Source organism: Podarcis pityusensis, assembly GCF_964106645.2.
Source record: "Podarcis pityusensis genome assembly, chromosome: 1".
Classification (NCBI taxonomy): domain Eukaryota; kingdom Metazoa; phylum Chordata; class Lepidosauria; order Squamata; family Lacertidae; genus Podarcis; species Podarcis pityusensis.
In genome coordinates, this window is record NC_138028.1 from 138,540,427 (window position 1) to 138,554,336 (window position 13,910).

Consider the following 13,910-nt stretch of genomic DNA (forward strand, 5'->3'; position numbering starts at 1 on the left):
GGTCAGCCTCACCCTCCATCCTAACCAAGCCTCTCTTTCTTTCTTGTAACTCACATCCCAAAAGCTATTTCTAATGCATTGCCCCAATGCCCATAAAGCTGCTCCAAGTAATCACCTACTTCGCATTCATTTTTACAAATTGCCAGGGAGTTAGCATTTTCATTATGCAATTCATTGTCAGTAAGTGGTGTGAAATGGGATGGGACAGAGCTACCCACTGTGCTCAAAACGCATTGCACCACGTAAATTGAATTTGGTAGGGAGAGGTTCAACTTTGCAAGAAGAAGTGGGGGGGGGGGGGAGGAAGCTCCCATCTCACAAGCAAAACTTGCATCAATTGCTCTCTCATTGGTAGTCCAGAGCAAAGAGCAAAGGCTTCCTGTTTGTTGTTTATAGATGTCGGAACTTAAAGAACAAAACTGTGGCTCTGTGGGTAAGATTTTTCATTGCTTGTATCCCTGCAATGTCTGCTCAAAAGGACTATAATGCTCCCAGCTACACTTTTACTTTCTCAATAACAATAGTAGGCAAACATTTCCACCCATACTCCAGTGGGATTATGCCTCTGCCAGCTGTTCTAACCCTTCCCTGAGATATCCCTGGAGTGAGTGAATTTGAGTTGCAAGGTCAATAGATAGTAATGGGAGAAATTGCATCATAATACTCTGCAGCTATACAGAAGTAAACGATAGCACTTACCTGACCATTATATGTGACATAGAGGTAATTAGTTACAGCAGGGTATTCTCCTGCCAGTGTGTCAATCTGCAGAGGAAGGGAAGAAATGGTAAATGTGAACACAAAACTATTTTCCAGGCCAGGATTTCATGCTTCACTTTTTCTTGCTTTCCACTCAGTGAGTCTCCAGGCTCACTGCTTTCTCTCTCCTGCCTGCTCAAGTACTTATATAGACAATACACCAGCAATCAGCCATTGAGCATTATTCATCTTACTTTTTAATCCCATATAGAGGGATCTGGTTCACTGGTTTGCCAGAAGCGGCTTAGTCATGCTGGCCACATGACCCGGACGCTGTACGTAGGCTCCCTTGGCCAATAAAGCGAGATGAGCGCCGCAACCCCAGAGTCAGCCACGACAGGAACTAATGGTTGGGGCCCCCTTTACCCTTTAGGGATATGGAATGTATTTTCCAACTGCCAACCCTTATGTAACCAAAATGACACCATCCACATACAAGCAACCTCCAGGGACCCCAAAGATAGCTAAAGAATAAAATATCCTAAGGAGCGGAACCCAAAGGAGGGGAAATAGCCCAAAGGAGACAAAGCATGCTCATCTGGCACAAAAAGTTGAATGACCGTTGGGGAGGCAGAAACAGAAGCATGGGACCTTATGAAGAGGGCATGTCTGACAGGTTGGACTCCTGGACAGGAGCACAACCATACTGCAACACTTGATTGTAGCTTCCATGTGTTAGTTTTTAAAGCTGCTATATTGCATTTTGCAACTAACTACTTGTCATCATCACTGGGATTGTTGGTTATTTAGTTCACTGTGGGCAGTGATATTCACAGGGACCAGGATCTCACACAACTAGTTCCGCAGAGCCAGGAAATCTTTTTGCTTGTGGTTCTCAAACAGTAACCACACATTTCACATAGAAATTTGCTTTAAAAACTAAGGGGACTTTCAAAAGCTGTTTGTAATACAACATGGAGGTCTGATGTCCAAAGTCAAAAATCCATCTGGGCATAGCCAAGTCCTTGGAAGCACCTAAGTACTGCCTAAAATAACCATTATGCAGCTTCCAAATGCCGGTGAGCCTTTGGGCCAGATGCAGTCTAATTCTATCCATATTTACTCTGCAGTTCCATGGCTTGCAGCTGCTGCTCCTTGAATTAGTTTGGGCTGTTAGCCCCACATTGTAGGCAATACCTGACCAAGCAAACCCCTTCTTACCGACTCTAGAGAGGGCAAAGCATAATTGCAGGTCCTTGTAAAAACACAGTACCAAGGGAGGCAGAGAGGCAGTCCCTCACATAGAATAGAATCATAGAGTTGGAAGAGACCGCAAGGGCCATCGAGTCCAACCCCCTGCCAAGCAGGAAACACCATCAGAGCACTCCTGACATATGGTTGTCAAGCCTCTGCTTAAAGACCTCCAAAGAAGGAGACTCCACCACACTCCTTGGCAGCAAATTCCACTGTCGAACAGCTCTTACTGTCAGGAAGTTCTTCCTAATGTTTAGGTGGAATCTTCTTTCTTGTAGTTTGGATCCATTGCTCCGTGTCCGCTTCTCTGGAGCAGCAGAAAACAACCTTTCTCCCTCCTCTATGTGACATCCTTTTATATATTTGAACATGGCTATCATATCACCCCTTAACCTCCTCTTCTCCAGGCTAAACATGCCCAGCTCCCTTAGCCGTTCCTCATAAGGCATCGTTTCCAGGCCTTTGACCATTTTGGTTGCCCTCCTCTGGACACGTTCCAGTTTGTCAGTGTCCTTCTTGAACTGTGGTGCCCAGAACTGGACACAGTACTCCAGGTGAGGTCTGACCAGAGCAGAATACAGTGGCACTATTACTTCCCTTGATCTAGATGCTATACTCCTATTGATGCAGCCCAGAATTGCATTGGCTTTTTTAGCTGCCGCGTCACACTGTTGGCTCATGTCAAGTTTGTGGTCAACCAAGACTCCTAGATCCTTTTCACATGTACTGCTCTCAAGCCAGGTGTCACCCATCTTGTATTTGTGCCTCTCATTTTTTTTGCCCAAGGGCAATACTTTACATTTCTCCCTGTTAAAATTCATCTTGTTTGTTTTGGCCCAGTTCTGTAATCTGTCAAGGTCGTTTTGAAGTGTGATCCTGTCCTCTGGGGTGTTAGCAACCCCTCCCAGTTTGGTGTCATCTGCAAATTTGATCAGGATGCCCTTGAGTCCATCATCCAAGTCGTTGATAAAGATGTTGCATAAGACCGGGCCCAAGACAGAACCCTGTGGCACCCCACTAGTCACTCTTCTCCAGGATGAAGAGGAACCATTGATGAGCACCCTTTGGGTTCGGTCAGTCAGCCAGTTACAAATCCACTGAGTGGTAGCATAGTCAAGACCGCATTTTACCAGCTTCTTTACAAGAATATCATGGGGCACCTTGTCAAATGCCTTGCTGAAATCATCCTTTTTTAATCTTAAGTCAGTTAAAAGTTCTTTAGATAGCCACCCTGGCTTCTTTAGGCACCTTCCATGTTTCCGTCTCATTGGTATTGCCTGAAGTTGTGCTTTTAATATCTCCCTCTTAACAAACTCCCAGCCATCATGAACTCCCTTTCCTTTTAGTATTACTGTCCATGGGATCTCACCCAGCACTTCCCTAAGTTTTATGAAGTCGGCTTTCTTAAAGTCAAGAAATTGAGTCCTAGTATGCTTGGTTGCTCCTTTCCGCTGTATAGTAAACTTCGGAAGAGCATGATCACTCGCGCCTAGTGATCCTTCCACTTCTACCCCACTAACCAGGTCATCAACATTGGTTAGGACCAGATCTAAAATGGCTGTTCCTCTTGTTGCTTCTCCCACTTTCTGGACAATGAAGTTGTCTGCAAGGCCAGTGAGGAATCTGTTTGACCTTATGCTCTTGGCTGAGTTTGACATCCAACAAATATCCGGGTAATTGAAGTCCCCCATTACTACTATCTCCCTTCCTTTTGCATGCTTGTCCATCTGTTCCAGGAAGGCATCATCTATGTCCTCCGTTTGGCTTGGGGATCTATAGTAAACTCCCACAATGAGGTCACTGTTATTCTTCTCTCCCTTAATTTTGACCCAAATGCTCTCACTTTGGCTTTGAGGTTCTAAATCTTGGATCTCTTCACAGGTATACACATCCCTGACATATAACGCCACTCCTCCTCCTTTCTTGTCTGGTCTGTTTCTCTGAAAGAGATTGTATCCCTCCATTATTACATTCCAATCGTGGGACTTATCCCACCAGGTTTCAGTGATGCCTATTATGTCATATTTAGTTTGCTGTACCAAGAGCTCAAGCTCATCTTGTTTATTTCCCATGCTTTGTGCATTAGTGTATAGACATTGAAGTCTATTAATCATTCCCCCGTGTCTCTTATTTAAGGATTTTTTCCTCCCACCACTAGGTCCGCGTGCTGTTTGCTCCATTTGGTCTATGACAATTGGATGATCATCTTCATCAATTGATAGACTCCTACCTTCAGGAGCACTGTCTCCCTCCCCCACATTAGTCAGTTTAAAGCCCTCCTGATGAGGTTTCTGAGATTTTTGGCAAAAACCTTCCTCCCAACCGTTGTGAGGTGCAGCCCATCGCTTGCCAGAAGTCCATCTTCAAGAAACTGCAGTCGTGATCTAAGAATCCAAACCGTTCCTGTTTACACCATTTGCGAAGCCAGCTGTTCACTTCCACTATTTTTCCCTCTCTCCCTGGGCCACGTCGTTCAACTGGGAGGACAGATGAGATGACAATTTGTGCATTTAATTGCTTCAATTTCCTGCCCAGAGCCTTGTAGTCTCTTTTGATCTTCTGGAGGCTATTGCTTGCAGTGCATTGGTTCCCACACGAAGCAAGAGGAAGGGGTATTTGTCAGTGGGTTTTATGATTCCTTGCAGTCGTTCAGTTACATCTTGGATCTTAGCCCCAGGGAGACAGCAGACTTCCCGAGACATCTTGTCAGGCCCAGAGATCACTGCTTCTGTTCCCCTCAGTAGGGAATCCCCTATCACCACTACACGCCTCCTCTTAGGTTTGGTCGGGGTTCTTCCGTGAGCTGTCCGTTCCAAGGTCGCCTGCACATTCACTGAGGGCTGACTTTGCTGCTCGTCTTCATATACCTGATCGACTGTAATGAGGGAGAGATCTTCAAATGGAGTCTGCTCTTCGTCTTCCATGCTAGGGGAGAGGACCTCAAAGCGATTGTGTATTTCTAAACAATCAGAGCGAACCCTGGGCCTCCTACTTCTTTGAGTCACGTTTCTCCATATATCTGGCTCCTGTGTTGGTGAACTAGCCTCCTTCTCAGGGGAGTCCCCTGTCTCCTCCTTGGTGGAGACGGTGTGCTCTGTTGCTTCCAAGAAGAGCTCCAGCTCTCTAATTCTTTGGAGCATAGCTACACGTTCCTCCAGTTGCTGGACTTTGTCTTTTAAGAGGGCAATCAACATGCAATTGCTGCAGGTAAAGCTGCCTGCAACCTTTGGCAAGATGGCAAACATTGCGCAGGAACCGCAGGCGACTGCAGCTGTTCCCTCCCCCTCCATTTTGAGAACGTGTCGTTGGGGGTGGCTACAGCGGTCCTCCATCATAAAAAGCGTGAAGACAGGACAAATAACTCCCCCCCCAAAAAAAAACCTAGGTCTCCCCCAACAAAGGTTTGAGACTAGCTCCCCTAAATCTAAAAAATTTGGATTAAACTGCTCGCGCCTAGCGGCGCGCGCCGCTGCCCTGCAAGCTCTGATAAGCTCCTCCCAGAGCTAATCACCTGCCTCAACAGAAACCCTGCCCCCTCTGACCTTTGCACAGGGAGAGCAGCTAATCAGCCACAAAGAAACACACACACAAGAAAAGCCTTTTTGCTCCTTCTTCAGCTGCTGCCCTGCAAGCTCTGATAAGCTCCTCCCACAGCACATCAGCAGCATGGGAAGCTAAGAGTGAACTAAGCTAAGAGTGTCTAAGAAGAGTGAACCCTTTTCTGTCACAAGCAGAATCACTTTATGAAGAATAGATTTCCACTGGTCATTCAACTAAAGGACAGGTGGCACTCATGCATTCTGCCAAGGCAAAGCAGCACAAAATTGACACACCTGCCTAAACTAGTTCAGAATGCATTAAGAAAGCCAGGAGAAAGGGCACATAAACTTGGACAACAGCGATTTAGGGTGCAAAGGGCTCTTCAAGTAATTCAATGATGTTTTTAAAAGAATCGGGGGTGAGGGTGGGGGACAGCTGGCAGAACGTTCATATCAATTTCCCTTAATCGAACACCAAAATGTGAAAATGACTATGGAACACCTATGGAAGCAATTGTGACATTGCCATGAATACCAGATGAACGTATTATGCTCAGCGCTATCACAATGAATACCAAATGAACTTGCAATGATGGGACACTTAAAATAAAGTATTATCCTATAAAAATTTATTGCAGGGAGACAAAAGGAGCCACACGTTTCACGGTCACACAGCACAAAGGGTCAACACCAACTGTTTCCAACCTTCTATATTTTCCTGCTTGAAACCGAAGCAAAGGCAGGTGGTTTAATCCAATGCAAGTTGGAGAAGGAAGGTCTCACTCGCACAACTTCCCAAGGATGTTAAGTGTGGATGAGGGTGGAAATACAGCAATGAGTTTCTGCTATGTATGTTACACTAGCATTAACTCTTAACAATTTGGGAGGAATAAAATGAGAAAGTTACATCTAAGAAACTTAAAGCATTTCTCTTGGTGAAGTCAAACTGCTGCGGCTGCTGTGGCTGCAGAGACTGGTAGCTCCTAACTGCTGCCTCCTGCACTATTTAGCAGCACTGAAGCAACTTCCCCAGGGCTCAAGTGTTGCCTTGTCTATGCCAAAGAAATACCACTGCATCCCTGGCCGCTAAACAAAGAGAGCCCACTGTTTCCTCAAAGTGCTCAAAGTGCAAAGCTGCCCTCCAGCTAACTGGGGAATGGGGGGGGGGGTGAAACTTTTCTGCTGCGGCAGGGTCAGCTTCAAAAACTCCCAGTCAGAGCCAAAGTGGACAAAGTCACAGAAGAAACCTGCAGCCTCAACATTCATAGGCAGGCATTGCTAGGCACTTACATTGTGGTTTAGATCCCAGCTGGTCATCTGCCAAAGATTCTTTAGTTTTGATTCTCGCATTGCAGGGACTGCATTAGGTGACCCTCAGGGTCCCTTCCAACTCTGCAATTCTATGATGCTGTGGTGCTATGAATTAAGACCAAGGAATTTCTCTTGTGGTCTCAGGAAAACCACTGCCTCTTGTTCATATCTACCTCATAGGAAGGATGTAAGCCAGGCATGGCCAAACTTGGCCTTCCAGATGTTTTGGGACTACAGTTCCCATCATCCCTAGCTAACAGGACCAGTGGTCAGGGATGATGGGAACTGTAGTCCCAAAACATCTGGAGGGCCAAGTTTGGCCATGCCTGATGTAAGCTTAAACTTCCACCCAAGAGACCTAATTCCCCCAAACCACGCCCACCTGCCTCACACCTGATGTCAGATGTGGGACAGGTGAAGATATGGCTGCAAAGGAACAAAGGTACTGCCTAATGTTCCTCAGCAAGAAGGGCTCCCCCTCAGCACATATCAACTGACCAGTGCTGAAAGGGTCCACCAGTCAGAGGTGGCCTGTGGGGTGAGGAGAAGAAAAGATCTGGACAGCTAGCTAGACCCAGTTCACCTCCCTGCTCTGTTATGAATTCTGCAGGTGCCGCCATAGACAGGCAAGAAATAAAATAGCTGTGTTAATAGGCAAAGTCATGGAGGTGCTGGAGCCTGAGGGCACCTTCCACCAATGCCTGCCGACTGCTTCTCCAAACCCTCAGACAAAATGAACACATGAGAGAGAACTATGGTAAGCATAAACGACTAGTGGAAAAGGTAACCATTGATTCTATAGCCTCAAATTTTCCTTGCTTGTCTCCAAGGAAGTCATCAGGATTCTCCACAGTCACAGCTAACATGGGACTACTTTTCCAAGTGATGAGCAGTTTGTGTAGTCAGGATCTCAGTTTCTCATCTGTAGAATGGAAACAATGTTGCCTCCCTATCTCAAAAGATTAATTTCCACAATGATGAAGCAGATGTGTGTGTAATTATACTAGGGATGCTTCCATGATTATGAAACAGCTGTGTCAGTAATTATACTAGGGATGCTTGAGGAATTTGATTTCTGTGAATTTTGATGCAAACCGAGCTCTTTTGCCCCTCCCAGATTAACATGTCATTGGAATGCAGCTATCCTGGGGATCCTATGCTTTTCAAAAGTTTGTGACGCAGCTAAAAATAAATGATAATCCAAAGATAAATTAAAAGTGCTAAAACACATTTAGAAAAGCATACAGAATATGTGTTTAAATACAAATTTCCACATGAAGCTTTTAAAGAAATCACCTTTATGCAGCAACACGGTGAAATGGACTTATAAATGACCACCTGTGAAACTGACACAAACCCAGAGACAGACTGAACTCTCGATTCGCAAGTTATACCTGTTTCACCCAAGGTGTGACGTTCTTCCTGAGTCTCAGTTCCCTGCTCTGCGCTTCAGTCACTCCAAGACATTTCCCAATCTGCTTATCTGAGAAGCCGATCTGCTTCGCTCTCCTCAGGCTCTCCTCTGGAATCGATTCACTAGGATGAACACAAAAAGAATTGTTATGAATACCACATATTTCATGTTTTTGAGTATTGTCTGCATTTAAAGAGGGGGCAGATTGGAGAGGGACGAAAGTACTCAGTGCTAGTACGCAGTTTGAATGTTAAGTGTAGGAACCCAAAGTTCAAACCCCACATTTACCTATAAATCCCCTGGGGTAGCAGGAGGCAAGGACCTCTTAGTAATACAACTCTGGCTCCCCATAAATTATTGTGAATTTAAAGTACTCCATGAAAGTGTGGAATACAAAATAAAAATAAAAATAATTGGCTGGTAATAATGGACTTACCTGGCACCAAAATCGTAAACATTTGTCTTTTGAGGTCAAATCTGACATTCAGCCTTGCCAACAGACCCATCAAAACTTCCCAGCTACTTGCCACAAACACTTAATTGTCACAAAGAGTCATTAGATTGCAATGTTATACTCTCCACAGAGAGTACACAGAGATTATAATTACCACTCATGTTACCCTCCTGAAACATTTTATTATTATTTATTAACAATATAAACAAACTTTGTAAAATAATAAAGAAAAACATTCATAAAACATCACAACATACAAAAATCCAATTCATATATATATATAAAACAAGAGTACAAACACTATATTTACCTAGCAGCTTCAAAATACCCCTGACATCTTTAACTATGCATGACTTTGACCCAGCTATGTCCTCTGAGATGGTTGAATCTATTCCAATACTAGCAAAACTTATCCGTTATCCTAGTATTTTCCATATTTCTCCCCCTCATCCCCAACATGCATCATCTTCCAGACACACGGAAAGAGGTTCTCTCTGCAGCAACCTTCACTGCATGGCTGTGTCCACCTTCAGACACCACCCATTTGGGCATGGTTGCCAAACACCTGCAGCTGCTCCCATACAGCTCCTGATGACATGCGCAAGCTCTGTGTGGTCATGTGACACACTACATGCCTGCCCCATCAGGTTATGTATGAAGTGGGCCTGTGTGTGAACTACACAAGTATTTTGCTGAAGAAGCATATTGTGCCAGGCAAAGCCCCCATCGTCTTGGTGCCTATGAAGGTTTCAACCTCCAGTTAGCCCACTGCCATTTTAAATTTTCCAACACAAACCATGCACAGCTGTGCGGCTGGCTGTATAAACCCACAAGAGTCAGTGTGTCACTGTCAGTAAGCTAAGGGCTTGGATGTGAAAGATGGATATGAACGAGTTCAGTGCTAACGGCTTCTTAAAGTGTGAAATGTATTAGAAGTGCTTAATTCTGGCTGAATTGTGCTTTACTTCTGTCCCCCCCCCCCACCTCCATCAATCACCCCCACCTTTTCAGAATGGAGGGTTTTTGTTATTTAACCTTCTATTTGTGCTTGTTACAAAGATTTAAAGCTTAAGGCCAATTCTCCACTAAAAATGTGCATACAAATAGGTGGCATTCCCACACTGAACACAGCCTCAGGTTGCAACCTCTTGGTGGACCAATGACTAGAAGCTGTTACTCTCTACAGTTACTTCCAAATGCAAGCAACAGGTGCAAATACTTGGAAGGGTTCCTATTATATTTTTATTCACTTTGCCTTGTCAATCTAAATTTTGGTCTCTCTTCTCATCAGCTTGCTGCCTTGCCATCTTTGGCCTTCTGCTGAACTAAGTGCTTTCCTCCAGCTCTCCTTATGCATTTTTCATCTCCTCAGTTCCTGTTTCTCCTGTGCAAACCACAGACCACACATACCTATTTCTTCTATGGCCTCTACCCATCACTCTGATAAAGCTTCTGCCTCTGTTCAGTTTATTGGCAGCTCAGCTTTAGTGAAACCACAACAAGCCCCCACCCCTCTGCACAAACACAAACTGCTTTTGGATCTCATGGTTAAGAGCATTATTGGTTAGCTTGCCTAATGCATCAATATCTTTCATGTGTAAGCAAGCACTGGCTCTGGAAGGAGAATTTGACAAAACACTGTTTTCTGAAAGAGGACCTTTGAATTTATTATGCTACAAGGAGAAGAAAAGCTCCCTTGGTCAGGCCAAAGTTCCATGCAGCCCAGAATCCCACAGAGGCCAACCAAATACCTCCAAGAAGCATATTCCTTGCACACTGGCGTGGGAATGAAAATGTCAGGGAACGTTTTTAAAATGGCAATATAGGGAAATGTGCCAAAGGAAACAAAGGTATGCAAAAGTGCCTGCAGGAGAGATGCTCAGGCCAACCTTTTGCAATCTGGAATGGCTGGACTTTAATGAAGCAAGTCAGAAGGTTGGAAAATGAAGGCTAGGAGTTCTGGGCATCCAGAAGCAACAGCATTGTGTTCCTTTGTAAAAGCATCAAAGGGCTACTGGAAGTCTATGGAATATACTATGATAAAACCAGTGTTGGTCTTGGTTAACCTTGATCTTGGGAGGCTAAGCAGGACCAAGCTCTGCTTGCACTTCTTAGAGAGCATCTTGGAGTATTAGGTTCAACAGAATGGAGATGCAGTTGCTACAAATGGAGTTTAGTTGAAGACAGTGTGGTTGTTGAATGTGGGGCTGTACCATTTCAGGCTGCAGCTGGAATGTAAGGAACTGCCTGCCTGGAGTAAATGAGCATCTTCAAGAAAAAGGTTTTGCACAGCCCCTGAAAATTAGCACCCCAAGGTTCTCCTTTTTCCTGAGATGCTAGTTTTCTGGAGGCAGGTTTTTTAAAAAATAATAATAATATGTGGGGATATATTCAAATCCCTTCTCCTGCCATTTGAAATGCAACAGCCCTGGGAACAGCCCCAGATATTGTTTATCTGAACAAGCTTTACGAGGAGCACTCGAAGGAGCTGGGTAGGTTTAGCCTGGAAAAGAGAAGACTGAGAAGAAATATGATAGCCGTCTTCAAATACCTTAAGGACTGTCACATGAAAACATGCTTCCCCTGCTCCTCCTACTCTGGAGGGTAGGACTCGAACCAATGACTTCAAGCTACAAAAAAGGAGATTCCGACTAAACCTGTGGAAAAAACTTTCTGGCAGTAAGTGCCGTTCAGCAGTGGAAGAGACTCCCATGAGAAGCGGTGGACTCTCCTTCCCTGGAGGTTTTTAAGCAGAGGTTGGAGGGTCATCTGTCCTGGATGCTTTAGCTGAGATTCCGGCATTGCGGGGGGTTGGGATAGATGACACTTGGTAAGATTCTATGATTCTAAGTGAATGATTATTTGCCCAACTCTTTCTTGTGCTCTCACACACTAAAATGAAGTGTACAATTAAAATAACATATTAAACTTGCTTGTTAGACAGTAAGTAGCTACAAAAAAGAAGACAAAGGGAAAGAAGGTAGGAATAAAAATTAAACTGAATATAGTTTAGAGCAGAGATGGGGAACCTTTTTTGTCTGAAGTCTGCCTTCCAGCAGAGGAGGAGACCAGACCAGGGTAAACCTTCATCAAGCACATTGTATCTACAGGGTTAAGGAAACACCTATAATGAAGAAGAGAAGTCTCCTATTTGATGATTACAAATTATACTTGCCGCTGTATACTATGCTCTATCCTTGAAGCACAGGGCAAGTAAAAAAGGAAAGAATTCTTAAAATGATTAAAGAAGCAGGAAACCAGCTGGGAAGCAGTTGGATCATTGCATGTCAAGGAAGTGAAAGGTGTGCTATAAGAGTATAAAGAAATTGCAGAGAAGTGCCTGTCTTTTCAGCAGAAGACAGAGCGCAGGCAGCTGTGCCTCAACTGGCATTTTCAGGAAGGAGGGTGGAGAAACTAAGGCAAACAGCGGTGATAAGAGATTAAAAGTCCAGCTGGCATTGATCAGGGAGTGCTTAAAGATCCCACATGTGAAATTGCTGATCTTCTATCAAAAATATTTAACTTATACCAGGGGGTTGGAAACTGGCCAATATAATGCCAATTTTTAAAATGTGCCATCTGGTGGAAACCAGGAAATGGTAGACCACAGAGTGTAATGTCTGTCCCAGGTAAACTGGTAGAAAGTATTACAAAAGGCAAAATTATTAAGGACAAATTTTGCTGAGAAAGAATCGATATGGCTTCCAGAAAAGTAAGCTCTGCCTCACTAACCTTTCAGAGTTCTTTGGAGTGTCAATGGGCAAGAGGATGGCGTCACCAAACTGGACTATGACTACATTAAAAATAGCAAACTTCACCAACAAACCAACTCCTCGAGGCATCATTTATCTGGACTTTGAATAGCTTTGCATAAAGTCTTGCATCTCTTACAGATCACTAACTGGTTAAAAGAACAGGAAACAGACTACATATAAATAAATGATTTATTTGGTTTATTTGCAGAACAAAACTTTCTTGCCCCCCCTACAACCTTACTCATGCCCTCAAAATCTGCTCCAGAGGGTGGCACTCCAGCAGGAAGATGAGTGGAGCTTTGCTTGCAGAGCACTGAATACAACCAGTGCTGTTTTTCTAGAAAAATAGATGTTGAAATTCACCATGAACACCACTGCCTTGTATAATAGCAATGGTGCCCACCTGAGATGTGCTGGACCTGAGTCTTAACCTGCACACCCTAAAATGCCTTAGTTCAACATTCACAGAGTTTCCATGAAAGCTGACTTCTATGATCTTACCCTCATCTCAGACATGTCTATGACAAATGTACTTGTCTTCCACAGGGCATGTCTTCCACAGAGTTTGAAACTCCCATTGTTTTAGGCGCATTTTGCAACAAGGAATTTCATTAATGCGAGCTGTGCACAGATACTGTGCCAAAAATATCGGATTGAAACTGCTACTGCTGGAAGGAAAGAAGGACCTTTTCTGCCTCCCCACTTCCAGCCACTCTCTGAAGACTGGAGAAGAGACCCTCTGAAGAATATTAGGGAGGGGGGCAGGGAAAGTATGGCTTTGTTTTTTGCAGCCTACAGATGAGGACTAGACCATGTGAAAAATGAACATAAGATTTTAGCTGCAGTTCCTTCATTTTCAGCTTTGTATATAAAAAGCGTGCCTAGACACTCCGTTGCAGCACCCATAACCTAGTGTTAAGGTGCCATTTAGCTCCTAGCTTTCGTATCTCAGTTTCTAACACTGGTCTTTCATAACAGTCAAGGTGGTATTATTGCATCTGTTTTTGCCATTGGGAAACGAGGCATAAGCTGCCCTATGCGGAGTCAGATCATTTGTCCATCTCTCACTCAGAATTGCCTATAGGCTCTCCAGGATCTCAGGCAAGTGGTCTTTTCATACCCTGCTTCCTGTAGTATATAAAACAATGCTAACAAGACAGCAGCAAAAAAATAGGCTGCATGGTTACTGCATGCATCAGCACCCATTACCTCAATATCACGTTCACTATTCTTTAAAGCACACTGCCCAACACTTCCTTAAGAGGTAATGATAAAGGACCCCTGGATGGTTAAATCCAGTCAAAGGTGACTCTGGGGTTGCAGCGCTCATCTTGCTTACAGGCCGAGGGAGCCAACATTGGTCCACAGACAGCTTTCTGGGTCATATGGCCAGCAGAACTAAACCGATTCAGGTTCAATGGGACACCGTGATGGAAACCATAGCACACGGAAACACCGTTTACCTTCCCACCACAGTGGTACCT

General features: G+C 44.3%; 1 protein-coding gene across 2 annotated transcripts in view; it reads right to left on the bottom strand.

The window, feature by feature from the left end:
- Nucleotides 1-13,910, bottom strand: part of CPS1 (carbamoyl-phosphate synthase 1) — a 157,483-nt gene that overhangs the window by 42,584 nt on the left and 100,989 nt on the right. For both annotated transcript variants that reach the window (XM_081015519.1, XM_081015518.1), the window contains 2 exons: nt 8,198-8,339; nt 700-765 (listed from right to left, as the gene is read on the bottom strand). In XM_081015519.1, the coding sequence (XP_080871645.1) occupies nt 700-765; nt 8,198-8,339 (208 nt within the window). The remainder of the gene's footprint in view (nt 1-699; nt 766-8,197; nt 8,340-13,910) is intronic.